The 21,988-nt window shown below is 36.0% G+C and overlaps 2 protein-coding genes across 2 annotated transcripts; one reads left to right on the top strand and one right to left on the bottom strand.

The window, feature by feature from the left end:
• Window positions 1-9,242: 9,242 nt before the first annotated feature.
• LOC134792781 (protein kintoun) lies at window positions 9,243-14,841 on the bottom strand. The gene is made up of 3 exons (XM_063764116.1): window positions 12,679-14,841; window positions 12,455-12,575; window positions 9,243-11,920 (listed from the first exon to the last, which is right to left on the bottom strand). Exons 1-3 carry the CDS (start codon window positions 14,694-14,696, stop codon window positions 11,519-11,521), a joined length of 2,541 nt encoding a protein of 846 aa, XP_063620186.1. The 5' UTR covers window positions 14,697-14,841; the 3' UTR covers window positions 9,243-11,518.
• A 1,585-nt stretch (window positions 14,842-16,426) lies between these two features.
• LOC134792780 (rRNA methyltransferase 3, mitochondrial) lies at window positions 16,427-21,737 on the top strand. The gene is made up of 5 exons (XM_063764115.1): window positions 16,427-16,977; window positions 17,918-18,165; window positions 18,716-18,871; window positions 19,442-19,739; window positions 21,541-21,737. Exons 1-5 carry the CDS (start codon window positions 16,574-16,576, stop codon window positions 21,704-21,706), a joined length of 1,272 nt encoding a protein of 423 aa, XP_063620185.1. The 5' UTR covers window positions 16,427-16,573; the 3' UTR covers window positions 21,707-21,737.
• The last annotated feature ends 251 nt before the right edge of the window (window positions 21,738-21,988 follow it).

Raw genomic sequence — 21,988 nt, 5'->3', positions numbered from 1 at the left:
ATTTTTTTTAGCCGACCTTCAGTGGTCTAAAAAAGTTTATTTACATACGAAAATGTATAACAAATCGTTAATCAACTAAACTATGTTTCCTTTTGACGAGTGCGTAAAAAGATACAAACAATATTGTATGTAGGTAGATATAAATCAGTTTGATTTATTTGTTAGTGTATATGGGTTTTTGGCTTTATAAATAGGATCGTGAACGTGTTGTCACCCGTCGTCACGGCTAGGGGTAGGGGTAAATGGGCAACCTGGTCCCGGAGAGCCTTCTTTTAAATTGCGAGAATGTCAAATAAAATGGCAAGCGGCCTAAAAGCCTCTGCCCGCAGATTTAATCGTAGATATGTTTTTGAGCTCGGTATTTTCAAATTGGAGACATAGATAACACTCCAAAGATATGCACAGGAATTCGTTGCTATGCACAGTACCTATACCTACATATTTATGTACGAGTATAATCAACCCTTGATCCAGGAACCCCTCGATCCTGAACCAGCAACCCTTCAACCGCCATTCCCCGACCCCTTAATCCCTGACCCCTTATAACTCCTAACCCTAACCCCCGATCAGTAGCCTTACCAGCTTACCACGAGTTTGACATTGATATATTCGCTAGCATGTGTGTAACTTACTTCCTATGCATCTCGCTCGTACTAACCTTAGTGTGAGCGAGATGGACAAAAAGTTACATTTAGATGCATAAGACGTTAGCGAATATGTCAATGTCAAACTCGTGGTAAGGCTACAGTTGCAGTACATCAAATTTATTATTTTTTATTTGTCATTTAAAGGGTCGTGCACACAGCTTTAAAACCCTACCTTATAGTTGTCAAGACAAGTCTTTAGTCTATTCCCCAAAAAAAGAATTTGTGCATACACGCAGTATCTTTTTGACGATTTTACGATACTTCGTGTAATGACCACTTAAAAAATATTGAATGAAATACAGTGTTGCCAACCTTATTTTAAGGCTACAAATATAATGACCACCAAAAAATACTTTGGTACCCTAAATAAAAAAATCATGCTTACCAAAAAAAATCACTGAACACCAAAAAAATAAGGCCCAAAAATACAAAAGTACCACCATTTTAATTACGACTGCACTTCAAATCGTATTCAAATACCAAATATATTGAATGATCACCAAAAATCATTAATGATCACCAAATCTTGAAGACCAAATTAATGCGATATTTTCACCTTAATAAACCACTATGATTACCAAAAAATGTATACATATTACCAAATAAAGTAAACTGATGCCAAAATTACTAGCCCCTCCCGCTGAACCCCCCGTACCCCGCACCGCATACCTACCTTACCCAATCTACTTTTCTAGTAGCATTTCGTTATGCTACTAGAAAAGTAAGTCAAACTGCTATCAGTTAAGTTAGCACTGCGACCCTTACAGAAACGAAATGGTACTAGAAAAGTAGGTTAGGTTAGGTTTGAACTGCGACCTTTACAGAAACGAAATGCTAGTGTAAAAGTGGGTTAGGTTAGGTTAGAACTGCGATCCTCACAGAACCGAAATGCTACTAAAAAAGTGGGCTAGGTTAAGTTTCAACTGTTACCCATACAGATACGAAATGCTACTAGAAAAGTGGGTTAGGTTAGGTTTGAACTGCGACCCATACAGAAACGAAATGCTACTAGAAAAGTGGGTTAGGTTTGCTATCCTATTAAAGCACATGGCTCCAAAATAATAATTATTCTAGAAACGAAATGCTACTAGAAAAGTGGGTTAGGTTAGGTTTGAACTGCGCCCCATACAGAACCAAACTGCTATCGGAAAAGTGGGTTAGGTTAGGTTTGAACTGCGACCCTTACAGAAACCAAATGCTACTAGAAAAATGGGTTAGGTTAGGTTTGAACTGCGACCCTTACAGAAAAGAAATGCTACTAGAAAAGTGGGTTAGGTTAGGTTTGAACTGCGACCCTTACAGAAAAGAAATGCTACTAGAAAAGTGGGATAGGTTAGGTTTGAACTGCAACCCTTACAGAAAAGAAACTCTACTAGAAAAGTGGGTTAGGTTAGGTTTGAACTGCGACCCTTGCAGAAAAGAAATGATACTACAAAAGTGGGTTAGGTTAGGTTTGAAAGGCGACCCATACAGAAACGAAATGCTACTAGAAAAGTGGATTAGGTTAGGTTTGAACTGCGAACCTTGCAGAAAAGAAATGCTACTAGAAAAGTGGGTTAGGTTAGGTTAGGTTTGAACTGCGACCCTTACAGAAACGAAATACTACTAGAAAAGTGGGTTAGGTTATAACTGCGCCTGTTACAGAAATAAAATGCTACTAGGAAAAGGTGACGAAGTGGATTAATTAATTTAATAGGATAACGATAATTATATTTAACATTTGCACATTTTTAATTAAAATTTGAGTTCTAATTTTGGTGGTCATTTACTATTTTTGGGTTTACAATGATTATTTTGGTGTCATTTTCTTTAATAGGATAGAAAGATGTAATAATTTGGTTATCATTTCAAATTAAAATGGGGTTTGAAATTTGGTAATCATTTACTATTTTTGGGTTAATAATGATTAGTTTGGTGTCATTTCCTTTAAAAGGATAGTAAAATGTAATAAAATTGGTAATCATTTCACATTAAAATGGTGTTATAATTTTGGTGATCATTCATTATTTTAGGGTGGTGAAATAGATTTTTTTGGTATTAAATTTTACTAAATCTGGTGATCAGTTAAATAGCAGCCTTATTTTAAATGTCATCTCTGACAAATAAGTGAACCATAGACATTTTTTTTTTTAATTTTATTCATTCATTCATTCTTTTCCCGCCCGTACCCTCCATTTTTGCTACTTCTTGATTTAAAAATATTTGTTAAATTTACAATTTTATTTCAAAGTAAGTGCTTGGTCGTAGAAAAAGTATTGTATGCAACGTTGTTTAACTGAGTCAAAAAATACTCGTGGCGAAACCAAACCAAAATATTACTATGTTGAACGAGTGGTGCTCTGAAAATAACATGACACTAAATGTAAAAAAGTGCAATGCTATTACATTTACTAAAAATAAAACCCCAATTGTGTTCGACTACACTATAGATCATACATCTCTAAATCGTGTATCAGTTATAAAAGACCTCGGTATTTGGTTCGACTCAAAGCTCTCCTTTACAGCTCACTACAACTAGATAGTCGAAAAAGCATTTAGACTATTAGGATTTATTTTTAGAACCATAAAACCTTTTAAGAATGCCAAAAGTATTTTAATAATTTACCGCGCCCTAATTAGAAGCTCTTTAGAATACTGTTCCGCAGTATGGTCACCGCACTACAACACCCACATAGATCGCATCGAGTCTGTTCAAAGAAAATTTTTACGCCATCTAGTATTTAAATTGCGCCTTAAAAATAAACTACCCACATATAACAATAGACTGCACCATTTCAAAATTAATAGTTTGCAAAATCAAAGACATATTAACTAATTATTACTTCTACATAAAATTATTCACAATAAAATAGATTCTGACCTTATTGGTAACATACAATTCCGGGTGTACCATAAACCATGCCGTAACCCAATTCAGTTTTTAGTTCCAGCTGCTTCAAATAATTAACCGACTTTAATTGAATTTGAATTGAATTGAATTTCATAGAAGGAGGAGGTTCTGTATTCGGTTGGGGCTATCTTTTTTTTTTTCTATGTACGTTCACCGATTACTCCGACGTCCGTAGTCCGATTTGAGTAATTCTTTTTTTGATTGAAAGGAGCTACCTCCAAGTTGGTCCCATATTAATTTGGTTCTGTTCTGATGGTGGGATCCATGAGTAATTGAGGGAACTCCTCAATTTTTAAAGGTACATGCATGGTGATTTGGGTGTTTTATTAAGCAACTCGAGCATTTTCTCCCGAAAACCACCAATTTGATGAAGTAGACCTGATGATGATGATTGTTTTGATGATAATGATGATGATTTATAATGTAGTATGTTCAGCGATTACTCCGGCACCTGTGATCCGATTTGAGTAATTCTTTTTTTGTTTGGAAGAAGTTACCTCCAAGGTGTTTCCGTATTATTTTTGGTTCTGGTCTGATGATGGAATCCATGAGGAATTGAGGGAACTCCTCAATTTTTAAAGGCACGTGTAAAGTGATTTCGGTGTTTTCTAAAGTAACTCGAGCATTTGCTTCCGAAAACCACCAATTGGATGTAGTGCAACTGTAGCCTTACCATGAGTTTGTCACTACCCCCGATCAGTAGCCTTACCACGAGTTTGACATTGACATATTCGCTAATGTCTTTGTAAGTTACTTTTTATGCATGCTAGCGGTAAAATAAAAACTTTTTACAAAAAAAAGAAAACCGACTTCAAAAATGGTGAAATAAAATTTTATCCTTTTTTAAGTCTATGCGTTACCAACTGATATGTTTGAAGTCGGTGCCAAGCCAAGTATGTAGTAACAATATCAGTCAAAAATAATCAGCTTTATGGCTATAAATCCCATTAGAACTGTACTAATAACTATTTTAAATGTGTAAAGAATTTTGTCTGCCTCTTTGTCGCCTTTTCATGGCTAAACAACTGAACCGCTTTAGGTGAAATTTGGCAAGAAGGGAAATTCCTTGAATTGTTTTATATTTCAAATGTAGCCCTCTGGATAAGGGACGGGAAATAACGCAGGCCCAATCTCACACTTGCGTGCTATAGACTGTTCGAGCATTAGTAAGAAATGCTCTTTAAAAAATTCGCCGGAAAAAAAATGCATTGGATTTCCACTAATGTGCCGATAAACATGGTACAGACTGCGCCAAAAAGGTTTGATCGTGTGTTCTGAGATGTGTTCTTAGATACAATCGAGGTCAAAGATATGTTTACACTTTTGCACCTTACTCCTTTGTGATAAGGCGAAAACTGTAAACATATTTTTAACGTCGACTGTACCTACAGAAAGTACGTTCATTGTCGTCGTGTAAGGCAATCCAACGTACATCCTTATCGAATCGCACCAAAATCATGGTATGCTTCAAAATTTGGCTTGGCACCGACTTCAAACATATCATTTAGACTTAGCATAGACTTAAAAAAGGATAATATTTTATTTCATCCTTTTTGAAGTCGGTTTTCTTTTTTTTGCAAAAAGTTTTTATGTTTCACAACATAGTCCCCTGGCTCGTATACTTATGCACTTCTTATAACAAGATTTGTAATGATGTAGACATTTTTCATTTAAGTTGTAATAGATTTAGAAACAGTGTAACAAAATTATCACATACCTAGTTAAGTACATGATCTCACCTTAATTTTAAGATTGTTAAATTAATTGTTAAGTATTAAATATTATAATTTCTAATGAATGTTGTGCTTGGTAGTTATTGAAATGTAAATTTAGTACTATAAGTTTAACATAATATTAAGACGCATGTATCCAATTTACATTTTGTTACCTCGCCTTGAAATAAAGAAATTAATAAAGAAATAAATAAATACTGGTACGCGCCCCGGCCGCCGCGCCCCGCGCCCCACGGCGGGTTGATCAACGACACCTTCTCGTAACTCATGAGGCCCTGGTACTTGCTCCTTGCTAAATTCAATTTTTAAACAGTTTTTTTCTCGATTTTAGCCACCATAGCCTATGGAGACTAACAAGTAACGCTAAGCGGTTTTCGTAGTCTATGGATGTTTATATATTAAGGGTGTCACATGCGCGTTTCTGACTTATGACGCGTTCCTACAATACAACCTAAAATAATAAATGTGTAAACCGAGCACTTTCATTTGATACCAAACTCGATCATACTTTCTTGCAATTAAAATGACCAGAATAGCAAGACCCCTCACAAATAGCTTTTTAGCACTTTCAGCTCTTCTAGCTCAATAACCTCTTTGTTTGAGCCAGCTCAAAATTTAATGACTAAAATATAATGCCCTCAGCTATACGTTCACCCAATTTTATTTAAATTAGAACATTTTTACTTAAGTTATCGAGTATCAAACTATCCTCTGATAGTTCAGCTTAAAAACATCGAAATGCCGGGACGTGCCCCTAGCCAGCCGTGTGTTCAAAGTCGAATGTAAGAACTTCACTTCGCTTCGCTCGCTCGTTCGAAGAACTTCACTGCGCTTCGCTCGCTCGTTCGACGAGGAGGTTCTGTATTCGGTTGTGGCTATTATTATTTTTTTCTATGTACGTTCACCGATTACTCCGACATCCGTACTATCCGTAGTCCGATTTGAGTAATTCTTTTTTTGTTTGAAAGGAGCTACCTCCGAGTTGGTCCCATTTTAATTTGGTTCTGTTCTGATGATGGGATCCATGAGGAAAAATTAAGGGCACATGCATGGTGTTTTGGGCGTTTTCTTAAGCAACTCGAGCATTTTCTCCCGAAAACCACCAATTTGATGAAGTAGACCTGATGATGATGATTATTTTGATGATAGTGATAATGATTTCCTTAAATGTAAGTATGTTCAGCGATTACTCCGGCACCTGTGATCCGATTTGAGTAATTCTTTTTTTATTTGGAAGATGTTACCTCCAAGGTGTTTCCGTATTATTTTTGGTTCTGGTCTGATGATGGAATCCATGAGGAATTGAGGGAACTCCTCAATTTTTAAAGGCACGTGTTAAGTGATTTCGGGGTTTTCTAAAGTAACTCGAGCATTTGCTTCCGAAAACCACCAATTTGACGCACTGCAACTGTAGCCTTACCACGAGTTTGACATTGACATATTCGCTAACGTCTTATGCATTTAAATGTAACTTTTTATGCATCTCGCTCACACTAAGGTTAGTACGAGAGAGATGCATAGGAAGTAAGTTACACACATGCTAGCGAATATATCAATGTCAAACTCGTGGTAAGCTGGTAAGGCTACTGATCGGGGGTTAGGGTTAGGAGTTAAGGGGTCAGGGATTAAGGGGTCGGGGAATGGCGGTTGAAGGGTTGCTGGTTCAGGATCGAGGGGTTCCTGGATCAGGGGTTGATGTGCCGTGAGGTTGAGTGATCGGGGGGCTGAGGGATTGGGTCAGTGGCGGGGCGGGCGGATGGATTTAGTTGACAGGAATTATAATTTCCCAGACGGACTCGAGAAAATTCCTGATTACATATTTACTAAAGTAATAGGTAGACGAATTTAGTGTTAAACATGATCTTGTTTTTCATTCATGCGTCGCGCTCTTAATAATGCGTTAAAACTAAAAATGGTAAAATAAAAACTTTTTACAAAAAAAAGAAAACCGACTTCAAAAATGGTGAAATAAAATTTTATCCTTTTTTAAGTCTATGCTTTACCAACTGATATGTTTGAAGTCGGTGCCAAGCCAAGTAGTAACAATACCAGTCAAAAATAATCAGCTTTATGGCTATAAATCCCATTAGAACTGTACTAATAACTATTTTAAATGTGTAAAGAATTTTGTCTGCCTCTTTGTCGCCTTTTCATGGCTAAACAACTGAACCGATTTAGGTGAAATTTGGCAAGAAGGTAAATTCCTTGAATTGTTTTATATTTTGAAATGTAGTCCTCTGGATAAGGGACGGGAAATAACTCAGTCCCAATCCCACACTTGCGTGCTATAGACTGTTCGAGCATTAGTAAGAAATGCTCTTTAAAAAATACGACGGCAAAAAAATGCATTTATATTTACACTAATGTGCCGACAACCATGGTACGGACTGCGCCAAGAAGGTTTGATCGTGTGTTCTGAGGTCCAGTCGATGTCAATGATATGTTTACACTTTTTCACCTTACTCCTTTGTAATAAGGCGAAAAGTGTAAACATATTTTTAACGTCGACTGTACCTACAGAAAGTACGTTCATTGTCGTCGTGTAAGGCAATCCAACGTAGGTAAATCCTTATCGAATCGCACCAAAGTCATGGTATGCTTCAAAATTTGGCTTGGCACCGACTTCAAACATATCAGTTGGTAACGCATAGACATAAAAAAGGATAATATTTTATTTCATCCTTTTTGAAGTCGGTTTCATTTTTTTTTGTAAATTGTTTTTATACACAAAGTTCTTCAATAATATTTAAGTATCGATAGTTATAAGTAACATCCCTAGACCTATCATTCGGTGTCTTGCAGAAAACGGCTTGGCGTATGAGTGCTTTCACATTTGTTTTGGCGTCGAAAAGGTTAAAACTTATGAAATTTGTGACGTTCCACGGAAAAGGTACCTTATGGCGGCAGGCGCTTACGCTGTTATTCACGACGCTCCCATACCTATGAATACGCTGCTACGCGTCGTAAGCGCCAACCGCCATAAGGTACCTTTACCCGTGGGACGTCACATTTGTATTTGGTTAACCCAAGCTATACCCCAACTGAAACTCGACGCTGTCTCGTCTGTCGGGGAGACGAGTAGGTGTCGTCTAGGTAGGTACATGTTTAGTTCATTGGCCGCGACAGAAACTTTAGTTTACCAGTCTGGAAATATGGGAGGATCTAAATCAAAACATTCGATAATCAAGAAAGAATATATTTAGGTATTCGCCAGCATAATTCAACAAAGTAGCATTTCTTGTTTCATTGCGTTTTAAAACAAACGAAATTCATTCTAATTTACTTATAGAACAAGGTTCAAATTAAAAATTGGAAAGCTTTCTATGGTGGGTCTTACGAGGATGTCGTTCTCCGTCTCCGTTTAGGAACTATGGGAAATATTCTCAGGCAGCCCTCTGGATTTGAGTGTAACAAAATGCAAATAGGTACTAGTTAAACGCTACTTGATTGGGACAAGCAAAATTTGCATAATTTGAATTTATGCAGTACTTTCAAGTCGGTAGTCTGTGCGGAAAGAGAAGAGTCGTGAAATGTATGGGGTGAAATTCTCCGACTCTTCTCTTTCCGCACAGACTCTATCCGGTTCGTTTATTTCGACGCCTTTAGTAGTCGAGTGGGTTCGCGGTGTTCAACTTACGAAAAATTGCCTTCATCCTTGCAATGAGCTAAGCTCCGCCCCCTCATACAGATAACCGATTAGGAAGATCTTATTTTATAAAATTAAAGATTGATATTATTTTATTGACACATTTTATTCAAAATTACATCATAATTAATATATCTAACCATAAAAATCAATCCATAGCGATTAATAGACTACAGAAAAAAATAACTACTTACATGATCATTTCTATCGATAAACAATTGAAGGGATGTTTACAAAAACAACATAACTGACTACACTGGTTGACACCTGAAACGATTAACAATGTTCTTAAAAAAGTGTCAACCGCTCTAAGCAGTTATGTTGTATTTGTAAACATCCCTTCAATTACACAAACTCACTGAAATGTGCCAGTTTATGACAACAGTTGGTCGACTGTTACTTGCGTGGCCAGTGATAGAAAAGGCACAAAATATTATATTTTATACAGCCGCGCATAGTATACCTACGTAAAGTGTCATTCTATGGAATTTACTAACTATGTAAACAAAAGTCACTAGTAATCATCATTCAGAGACAATTTCAATAAGGCGGTTTGTTTACATAATTAGCAAGTTCCATAGATTGACACTTTACCTAATAACTGGGTAGATTAACTATGTATGTATATCTTTTTGATGTTATTCTGTCCCTCAACCAAAATACAGTAGGCTTAGCATGAGATAGACCACCAGTCTCTCTCCAATTAGCCAATTACATAATACAGTTAAAAAGATGGGCAGGTGGTAGTCTTTCTCGCGCGCGAGATACTGTCGCGGCGCACTCCTGCTAAGCCTACAGTATTGATATTTGATAAAAAAATGTCATACACTTTCTACCTACCAACTAGCTTTCAATAGCTGTTGAATAATTAAACTTAATCACTACAAATGCATACTTGATTTTAAAGCATTAAAACCAAGATTTTAAAGAGGGACACAAACGTTAAACCAACCAATTAGTTTGAAAACTTGTTTTACTATAAACCTTATTGTATGACAATAGGGTATATCATTGTGCATACTTATGCTAAGCGCGGCAGTATACAGTACAACTTGCACTAAGTACATTAAGTTACACTGGTTAATATTGTTAAGCGTACAAAATCTAGCAACGTATCGTTTTGTAAGTTATTTTTTAACAATTTTTTTTTATAAACTGGGTGTCGACGTTACATTTATTATTTTGATTATTAGGTACTTTGTGATAAAGTCAAGATGCACAAAAATATGAGCAATTAAGTTCCAGGTTACAATTTTATTACTATCGTAATAAAATTGTATGATTAGCACATACTTTTTTAAACATTATAAGAGTCAATAGCAGGAATACCTAACAAATGTTGCATAGTATACACACTTTTAAGCAGTGGGGCCTGAAGTCACTGGAGGTGACTTTACTTACAATAATTAAGATGCATTCATTTGCTTTGCTCAACGGTAAGTGACAAAATCTTCAATATTTATTTTATACATTGATAGTACCATATTTTTTGTTTTTGGTATGTACACTATGTTAAAAATGTATCAATAATGCAACACTGAGCACTACTGAGCAGTTACTAAAACCATAGAACGTTTTTAACTAGAAACTTTACGCTGTTATTTAAATTTTACTCTTCATGCTAAAACGCCAATTTGTTAAAATATAATCGCCTTGAGTTGCCACATATTTGTGCACTTGACTATAGCACAAATCAACTTATACAACTGCCAAAAAAAGTGGTTTAGTGCTATATGTGCCTGCTTTACATTCACTCCTATTCATTCTACCCTCACTGTGCTTTATATCTAAAACTTAAACTACAGGACATTGTTATTTCAATTAAATCTTAGCCAGTTAATACCAATTAGTCTATTTTGTACCATTTAAATGCATTTCAACTACCCAATATTTTAATATTGTCTAAAATGAGCACAATGAAAATTATCTGAAAATATGTTTATAAACCTAAATCACTAGATGTCATTTTATTTAATGCTGCGTTTGCATGACGGTGGGAAACCGCAAACATCTGTCAAGGCCACATTCACCCTTTGAACGCCGTGGCTATCGTGTGCAGGGCGTCATTGTGAACCTTATTGACATGCACGAAGGTTGATATTGGCCTGTAGCCGTGCGCGTCAGTTGACGTCTTTAGCGGTCAATTCATCAAACTCTAACTCATAAGTGGGTCTTGTAAGTTATACAAACACCATCATACAAATACCATAAAAATTGTAATGTTGTAAAGTTAATTATTGCCTTTTACAATTAGTTTTGAATATTTATTTATTAATACATGTACAAACTGTAACATTTTGTACTATATTTTGAATACATACATAATTTACGATACTTGTATATCTAATCTTTACCTATTCAATGTTTTTATAATTGACCATACTTGGATGTTATTGTGAACCATTGCCATAAACTTAGCAAACACGAGAAACAACTAAAATAGCTACACGCAATAAATAGGAACTAAATTAAAACTGGGACTATTCCAAATTAATATCTAAAATACTATGTGAACTAAATTAATAAAATGAAACTGGACATCAGACATTTGTATAGAATTCAGTGTGTGAATCCCTAAGAGATACATAAGAAATGACAGCACTCACATGTCCAAATCAAATATGAGATCGTTTTTGAACATTACTTCTTGGTACTGGCCCTTGTTCAGATTATCTGGATCATAGAGATCAGTGTTATGTTTAATATTATCACAGGTTTTGGGTTCCGAGGCTTTTGCTTTGTCTGATTTTGACTTTTTCTCTTCGTCTTTAGATTTCCATATAATGGGTTCTGATTTCCTCGAGTTGTCATTGTTGTAAATGTCAAATACAGATGAAGAGGCGCTCCCTTCCGACGCGTCGGTGTCGATTCCGTCGTCCTTCCGTTCGCTGGGAATATCTCTGCCAGTTGGAGTGCCGTGGCATTCGCTTTCAACATCAGAAGTGTCTGCTAGCCCGCTGTCACGCCGCTGTTTTAAAGCTGACTTCGGTTTCGATTTCGGAATCTGCAAAATGAATATGATTATGACAATTAAAGATAAAATAAGTGGACAGAATTGGCTATCATCATGCTTATGTTTACAAAATTTTGTTATTATATACCTAACATTGTTATTGAATATTTTTACTATCTTATTTGTCAAGTCTACTATCAGCCATTGAATTTGGGTCAAAAAAGTGGAAGGTTTCCACAAAAAGTATAAATATAGACTATTCATTAGAAACTACGTAGGTTCCAATTTTTCTTGTTTGGTGGCATTGTTAGCATACACAAAGCATTTAATTTACATCTCCAATAAATGGATTATGCTACTAAGACTGAAGATGCAAATCATACCTTATGTGCTAAATATATGGCTTGGTAACACTTGTTTAAACATTTAACAAAGCACACTAATTTTGAATAAAAAGGTTTTTTCCATGACCCAGGAGAAATGTTTTTTTAACCATTCGTAATACTACTAGGTACTTGCAATAAGGATTAAATATAACTGAACCGCTACTCTACTTGAATAGAGAATAAATATAACTGAAGATACCTGAGTTGAGTTGTTGAAATCATCTTCCGCCTCACTTTCACTCTTGCGCCTGTCTTGAGTACGTTTTTTACTCTTTTTCCTTTGATTCTTTTTCTTCTGCCCTTCAATAGATGAATTATACCTGTAAATAACATACATCAATTTAGAATTGTTAATGGAATGACCATAATTTATGTTAAATAAATATTTCAATGCCTTTCAATTATGTTTATTATTATGCATACCTATAAAATTGTTTTGCAATGACATCATTGAACCTAACAGTCTTTTTTAAGCTGGATTCTTCAGGAATACAGTCAGAGCTGACATAATCCATTGAAGAAGCAACATCTCCCACACTAGACTCTGAAAAGCTTCTCATCATGTGCATTGGTTTCCTCAGTATACTCTTGGCTCCAGTCTCATTCATTCCCGAGTCCACCCACACAATTTCTTTCTCTTTAGGAGATCTGGGTGATTCAACGTCATCACTGTCCTCATTTTCAATATTTGAGGTCACTACTATGTTTGTCTCGGAGCCGAAATTGGTTACTTCAACAACAGGTAAAGAAATTTCATCTTGAGGCAGTTTCTGACTTAAAGCAGATTGGTCACTGGAAGACTTTTTCACTTGGGACATGTCAAAGTATTCACTGGTTAGAGAAGCATCACTCAAACCTATTTGGAATTTTTCAGGCAAGTTGCCAGACACTTCTAACTGTAAAATAACATTGTTATCCCAAGGTTCTCCAGTAGCATTCTCAAATCTAATTCCCTCATCAAATACTATAAGTGCTGCATAATGAACTGGTACAAATCCTGATCCTACTGTAGTAAATTTGATGTAAACCTTATTGCCTTCACTCTTCACTTTAACAGAGTCCAGCTCAGTGTTTTTAACATGGAAAGTAAACGCAACAATATCATCAAGTACATTATGTGTGTATGATGGTAAAATGTATCCATATGAAGAGTCTAAGAATGCTCCTTCTGATGATTGATGTTCTAGTTGTTGAGTAGAAGGGCTTATAGCAGTCTCTGCAACAGTAGATGATAATTCTTCGACTAAATTATCTCTCTGGTCATCATCACTTTGAGAACTTGAGTTTTCTTCACTTTCTACTCCACTGTCTGCTTTACTACAATCTTTCTTTATATTTTCTCTGACTACAGGTAATGTGACAATAAGCATGTGCTTTGTTTTATCAAACTTAGCACTTCCATTCTCATCATTAACTGCATAGGGAAGAGTTATGGTAAGTCTGTACTTAGCTGGCTTTTCGCAAGATAAACTCAGTGATTTTTCCTTAACATCTAAAATACAATCTTTAGTAGAGGACAGTAGAGGAAGATTAATTTCAACCACTATTTGACTGGGTATAGCAGTGTACTGTTTACTGTTTTTGTCATAAGTGAATTCTTGCATGTCAACATTCTTCTGTTGTTTGATAATGTACTTGGGTATAGTGTATCCATTGATAGTTTCATGAGTAAATTCTTTTTTAGATTTAGCTTTAGGTTTAGACTTACTAACACTTTTAATTTCTTCTGATTTAGATTCTGCCGGAAATGTGCGTTGTGGATATAGCTTCTCCAATACTTCAGGAGATAAAGGTTCCCCTCCCTCTTCATCATCTAAAGGAATACCCTTAAAATCTGGATCCTCTTTCCGAATAATAGCTGGAGTAGTCATTCCCTTGTATAATGACTTAGGAAAACGTAAATTGTTGTTATCCAGGTGAATGTTGTATGTTTTCATCAAGCCATCCAATGCAGTCTTGTTGACCAGTTCACGGAACCTTTTATTAACCTCTGCCATGCGCAATGTGTCCGGGTGGAACACTACATCATAAATGACACATCTCTGTTTTTTCTGATCATAATCTTCCCTGGGAGGGATTATAGTGTATGGTATTTGCCAATTCATACCTCTCTGGTTATCAACCTCTTGAACGCTACAGGACGGTTTGCCGACAATATCATTGCTACAAATATTAACGAACGCTTTCCGGTCGCCAGCGACGCTTGTTTTGATAACATACCCGCCCTTCGGATTAATAAAGGTTACATCATAACCTCGCTCCTTCTCAAGCTGGGTCATTTCCTTCTGGTAAAGTGCTTGATTCGCCGGGTCACGTACTTCTTCAGCGTACTCCGCTAGCATTTCTCGAAATTTCTTATTCTTCATGGCGTCTTGAATATTTTCAAGATCAGACCGAGTAAATTGGATTTCCTCGTCACGAGGTTGTACGCCTGTTGCCATTTTGTTTAGAAATTTGTGTTGGTTTAAAAATAAACACAAAATAACTACGCATTCACAAGATCACGATAATACATTAAAACATTCAGGCCATTCAGCTGAGCCGATGATAAGGTTAGTGTTGCATATTGACAAAATTTTCCATCGCAACGTCAACAAAATAAAATATCAACTATCAAGACTACGTAATAAAAATACAAAAAAAATATTGTGAAGTTGGCATTACTGAAGTTACTGTGTCTTTTATATAGAATAATATTAATATATACAGTAGGCTAAAGTTTATTCGCTGTTTTACAAAAATATGCTGTATTTTTGTAAATAATAAATCCATCCACCATCCAAATAAAGAAAAATTGTCTTTTGGCTACTTGGCCAGTGGTCTGTTTCGTCGTATCGTTGTATTCGTCGTGTAAACTAAGTTTAAGTGAGTTGAAGTTTGGCATATGTCAAATACGGGATCCCTTTGTTTCCCATAAACTTATTCTTTCGAATTTCGATAGTCAGAAATTGATATCCATATAATTTATGGACATAAACATCAATAGTCATAATTTTTGTTAAGTATAACGTTTCATAGTTCTAATGTTAGACATCTATAATATTAAACGTTATAATCACAAAAGTTATAAAATTGATGAGTATAACATTCAAAGGTATATCAATAATTATTCAGAAATATTTTAAGGCATATATTTTATCGGACTAATGGTCGTAAATCATATCGTTTTAATGTCATCCCTTTGTTTCCTATAAACTTACTGTTTCTAATTTCGATAGTCAGAAAATGATATCCTCTAATATTCTAATATTTAGGAGCTATAATATTAAACATTATGACTTTCAATAATTACGTCAAACAAAGGGACCCCCATTTTTAATGACTAAAATGAATTACGTCTAAGAAACCAAATCAATAACATCCTTCATATAAAGAAAAAAGAAATCTGTTTCCTCAGGTAGGTTTGTTAGTTACCTTGTGTCCATTAGAGCGGAAATAGGAGCCCCGCGAAGCGGGGCTCCGTCGACTCGTTGGCGGGACGAAATGGCTTAATAAGCTACATGAAAAACAAGAAATGGCGGGGAAATCAGTAAGCCAAACAATAAAAAATCTGTTTCCTCAGGTAGGTTCGTTAGTTACCTTGTGTCCCTCAAAGCGGAAATAGGGGCCCCGCGAAGCGGGGCTCCGTTGACTCGTTGGCGGGACGAAATGGCTTAATAAACTACATGAAAAATAAGAAATGGAGGGGAAATCAGTAAGCCAAATTTAAAATAATCCCAAGGTAGGTAGCATGCAAGCATGCAATTTGTATTGTTTAATTTTATAACTATTGACAATATGACTAATAAAAGTTATGATGGAAAACGTTATGGTCTAAAAAAATCGGAACTTGAAATTTAGGGAATGCAATAGAGCCCCTACTTTATCATTATAACCTGCGATAAAAGACCTTACAACGATTATTGTAAGCAAGTTTATTGCCTTCAACATTATGTAATAGTATACCTTCTGGACTTTGAATATTATGAGTAACAGATTTTATGACTAACAATAATAATGACCTGCAAAAATCGGAACTGCAATTTATATAGTTAAAATTTATGACTATTGACAATATGACTAATAAAAATTATGATGGAAAACGTTATGGACTGAAAAAATTGGAACAAAAAATTTATGGGAACCAATAGAGACCCGTCAAATACTCATAATATAACCTAAAACTTTCGTAGCTGCACTGTGTAATGTGTACATAAATTATTTTAAGTATCTACACGTGTAATTATAGTATTCTAATAGTCTAAATTGAGCATGCATTAAGATTCGCCAACGTTAAAATACTAAAAAAATATTGGTTTAACTGTGTAACGTGGGAAAGATGTCCTTAACAAATCTACATCGTATCGCTGTTCAGCTAGTTGCCCGGCATCCAGTTCTCGATACAGCAAGGTCTTATAGCCGATGGGCACACAGAAATCCAGCCAAAGTAATTTTACCTTACGAGCCAAATTCAGAAGTAAGTTTGAAAAAGGAAAAGATAATTTCCTTAGACCGTGAGAAGTTCAATAAACAAAAAGAAAACAAAAAAGAAAAGATTGCGGTAACAAACAGTTCTCAGAACGAAACATCGCACAAACTTACTCCTGAAAAATCAAAAGAAATAAAACAAAAACGAGAAGAACTAATGAAAAAGAGGAAGTTTTATCTGAGCCAGGCAAAAGTGTTTGATGATAACAATGAAATTATGTATGAAAAATTGAAAGACAATGATGGATGGTTAAGGTAAGTTCAGTGTTATACACCGTGTTTTTTTTTATTTCCGTTAATTTCAAGGGTGCATTCCTGAGCTTAAATCAAGTAACTTTCTCAAAGACACCGATGTTCTAATTAAGTCCATTTCGGAGATAATCCATAATTAATTTTTTTCCTATAAGGCCTCTACAAGCGTGTACACTTGCCTTAGGGCCGGCTTACATATTGATTAGTGTTTAGAATGAGTTCATACATTTGCTACTAAACTTAAGTACAATCTCGGTCGATTGATGTACGAAATGACATTGATATGTCACAGATTTCAATTGTTTGGTTGAGTTAAATGTAATGCCCGTGTTACAACAACGCTATATGCTACATTTAATTACTTTTGAAACAAAAAAAAACAAAAAAGAAAACAAAAAAAAAATTTTTTTTTGAAAATTAACTATGCCATTTAGTTCTTATAAACGTACTTAACTATACCCCGAAGTTAACGGAATTCAATAAAAACACGGTGTATTATCCTTTAAATAAAAAGAAAACTAAAATAGCCTTTATTACTGAAGTTTTGTAACATTAATACTCTTATCTACTTAAAAATATAGCTTATTTTCCACTATACAATTATATATATTACTATTTTCTAGTTTCCATCGACAACTTCAGCTTGTCCTCCGACATAGGCCTCTTCCAAGTCCTTCCTGGGCCTGTCCTTGATTTCCTGGGCCAGCCCACTCCGCCTATCCTTTTAAAGTTATCTGACCATCGAAGAGTAGGCCTTCCTCTCTTCCTTTATCTATATCCTTTAGCTGCCTACAAACCACGTCACGACAGACGTGGCGGGGGACTTTGTTTTATAAGGTGTAGTGATAAGATATCAAAATCAATGTAAAGTATCTCGGTGGTTAGTGGATTATAGCAACTATTGTTTATATAAGAAACTATTTATTTTAATAATTTTTTTCAGTTCCCTTCTTGTCAAATTGAAATCAAAGAAGGACAAAATGCGCAGTGGACAGATCCTGGTTGAAGGTTGGCGACTAATAGTCGATGGTCTCGAGGCTAAGTGTCCTCTTAAGTACATTATCTTTAGTAATACAGAAGATTTACATCATTTGAGACCATTCTTACCAAAGACCGGAGTGAAATTATTCAAGACTTCTTATAAGGAGATGTCAATGTGGTCTAATGTAGAGACACCTCCTGGAATATTTGGTATGTATACTTGATTTTTGTCTATCTAAGGTAATGTGGAGAAGAACAGTATATATATTTCTTTGTTGGGAACACATTCATAGGGCAAGAACTCCCGTATATGTATACATACATTGCTCAGACACAGACAGAAAGGAAGAGCTTCTGCTCTACCTACCTTCTGTAAGTCATTAGCCAGGCCCACACCTAGCTCGCCCTGAGCATACACGCGAGGCTATTTACTCGCGCACAAAACGGCCAATGTAGACGTGCCTTGCACGCGCCGTTTCGGCCAAGGCACGTCTACACTGGCAAATTGCCTCGCGCGTATGGTCGTTCTGTGAGGTCCCGGCTATTGGAGTATGTGTTCAAACACAGAAGGAAAGCGTCCAAAGAACTTGTAGACAGTTTTACCTTATAGATACAGAGTTGTCCCCACATTGAGTTGACCTTACTTTGAACACAAATTATTTCGTTATTTACTTGAAACAATAAATGGCAAAACACTCTTTTTCAGGCATCTCTTTTCACATAAAAAACCTTACTGAAATATGAATTGTTATAATTTCAGGTATTTTTGAAACACCAACACCACAAACTGTAAAAATGTTGTCCAAGCCCTTACCAATGCAGATCATATGTGACCAAGTTAGAGAGCCGGGCAACTTGGGAGCCATACTAAGAGTAGCGGTGGGGTCTGGCTGTGAAAAAGTATTGTTGACTAAAGGTTAGTATATTGAACACAATTAGTTGAAAAACCTATATATTCCTTTCATAATAACTAATGGAAACTAACTACTGGGATGAAAAACAGTTCTTCCCAGTGGTAAAAGGGTAGAAAATCTAGGGGTTATCAGTGGTATCAACTTGTTAACAGGTGAAAGTAACTCATCTAGATGCACCTTTAAAGTTGCAATGCCAATGAAGGGATAGAAAAAATATAGATTTTAACCCATAAGTGAAAACTGCTTGTGAGCGTTTCTGTTATTTTTTGCAATTTTTATATATTGTGACCTTTTTTGCCACTTTTATGTTATTTCTACTCAGAATCACGAGGTCTTTCAATACTAATGGGATAAAAAATGTCCCAGTTGTTTCCTATTGTGTTACCATTTCCCCATATACTTTGTATGGCGGTAACAAAAAGGAAAGTTTGAAAAATGTATGGAAATTTTAGGACACTTTTTTTCTCCTTTAAGGATGAAAAGGGCTTGCGATCCTGACTAGAAATAATACAAAAGTGGCAAAAAATAAATGAAACGCTCTTGTAATAGACAAATTCACTATTTTTTTTCAGGATGTGTTGATGTCTGGGACCACAAAGTTGTAAGAAGTGGTGCTGGCGCTCACTTTCGACTACCAATTTACACATCTCTAGACTGGGAAGACTTGCCTAAACAGCTTCCAAAGCACACTTCTGTGGTGATCGCTGACAGCAATGCGAAGTTTGACTTGGGTGTTGATTTACCTGATGAGGGAACTGTGCAAGGCACACTTCCAGTTTTGCCTTATTACGGAGTGGATTATGCTTCCTTAGGTCATGTGACTTTGATTATTGGCGGAGAGACTCAGGGCATTAGTGAGGATAGCTACAGGTATTTATATTAATGTAGATAGTTTTTCTTTATATTTATGTTATTACTAAAACTTTGTTTGTTTCTCGTATTAGTGATTTATAGAGATGCAACGGATAGTTGTTTGGCCGGATACCGGATACCGGATATTCGGCCTGATCATCGGCCGGATATCCGGTATCCGGCCGCCGAATATTCGGCCGGCGAAATTATACCTACATTTCGGTTTTTCAGGTGCGCATTGTGCAGGCTTTGATCTGTTTCGTAGTGAAAGTTCGCGTGGACTCATTTCTAGGTTCGAAAATGAGTGCGCGTGCAATAGTGGAATGCTTAAAATGTATAAAAATAATAAACGAGTCCGATTATGTCCGTCACTGTTTCTTAAATCCAATTTGTTGACTCCAAAATCAAGCAAAATTACTATCCGGTATCCGGACGGATAGTCGGTCACTATCCGGTATCCGGCCGGATAGTAAAAAGAGGGCCGCATAGGCCGGATACCGGATAGTAACCGGATATCCGGTGCATCTCTATGATTTATAATCTTAGAGAAAAAAATATCTTTCAACTAAAAAAAAATCCTATTGAATGTACTTGCATCTGTACAGCTTGGCAAAAAGATAAGAATTTAAAATGTGGCAACACTGGTGTCGTCCCGTTTTCTATATAAATTGGTTTGAGAGGGACGACACTACAGTGTTGCCACTTTTTAATTTCTACTCTTTTTTGTCAAGCTGTAACTTTATGATTCCAAAATGGCGCAGATCCATGGAAAAATTAAACATGTGATAGTGATTCATTCGCCCATGAAACTAGTGTATTGGAAATGTTTAAGTTTACCTTTATTATTGTGAAAGTTTTTACATTCAGCCGTAAGAAAATTTTATACAATATACTCATCAGATTTCAATACCTATTTTATTTTCAAACAAATATAGCTGTAACAGAATGATTATAGTAGACTTTTAGAACTGAGTCCATATATTCAAAGTCTGCACCAGGTGGGCAGTGACAATGTACAGTCACCTGCAATAATATGTTACTCTTCGATGGCCGCAAAAATATACGACACGCTCTTATGGCTCTACAAATAAGATCTAGTCAGACATTTTTACGGCCTTCGTTGTGTAACATATTATTGCAGGTGACCGTACAATCAGCATCAAATAGTGACGGCCAAAAATATATTATAACACGCATTGGATACCATAGAAATGAAGATATGTACTGCGGGCTCAGCACGGTTCCATTTTTATCGACTATCACTATGCGCGTCCCTTTCGCACTTACATACTTGTTAGAACGTGACAGGCATGGTGACAAGGGATAAAAAAGCGACCGTGCTAAGCCGCCTGGTATTTTTTTTTTTATAAATAAATAAATAATAAATAAATATTATAGGACATTTCTTACACAAATTGACTAAGCCCCACGGTAAGCTCAAGAAGGCTTGTGTTGTGGGTACTCAGACAACGATATATATAATATATAAATACTTAAATACATAGAAAACAACCATGACTCAGGAACAAATATCTGTATCATCATACAAATAAATGCCCTTACCAGGATTCGAACCCGGGACCATCGGCTTCATAGGCAGGGTCACTACCCACTAGGCCAGACCGGTCGTCATAATTGTCGGTCGGTATACTTGGGCACTTTGTACGAAATACGAAAATTCGTGTAGCGCTTCGTGTGCAGCATTGGCATAGAAGCCCATGCCAATTGTTTTTTTAGCCTATAGGAGTGTTCCACTGCTGGGCAAAGGCTTTCCCTCTCTCCCGCCAATTGTTGATCATCATTTATTTTTGTTTCACAGGTTAGCAGCTACCCAGAATGGTTTGCGACTCAACATCCCCCTACAAAGAGGGGTTGACAGCCTGAATACTGGCATGGCGGCGGCGGTCATCGCTTTTGAAATCCGAAAGCAATTCCTACAGGCCTTTAGGCAAGCCAAAGACAAACAGGCTGTCCAAGTAACTTAAAAAATTTAATTATGTAGTGATAGTGAAGTAGTAAATATAATATGCCTATTGATTCCTAATTTTATTTTTCCCTATCATACATCATTCTGGCTAAGGTTTACTCGGGTAATTACGAATGTCGAAAACTGTCGGATAATTCCGAAAAGAGACTTTTATTATGATGGAATTAAAGGTAATTTTCATCTGAATTTCGGAATTATCCGACATTCGGTAATACCCGAATACACCTTACATCATTTTTCTTACATTTGATTTTCAACCTTAGGTCACTAATTATAAGAT

Source organism: Cydia splendana, chromosome 8 (assembly GCF_910591565.1).
Source record: "Cydia splendana chromosome 8, ilCydSple1.2, whole genome shotgun sequence".
Lineage (NCBI taxonomy): Eukaryota > Metazoa > Arthropoda > Insecta > Lepidoptera > Tortricidae > Cydia > Cydia splendana.
Note: the sequence above shows the minus strand (reverse complement) of the source record. Positions and strands in the feature narration are given on the sequence as shown.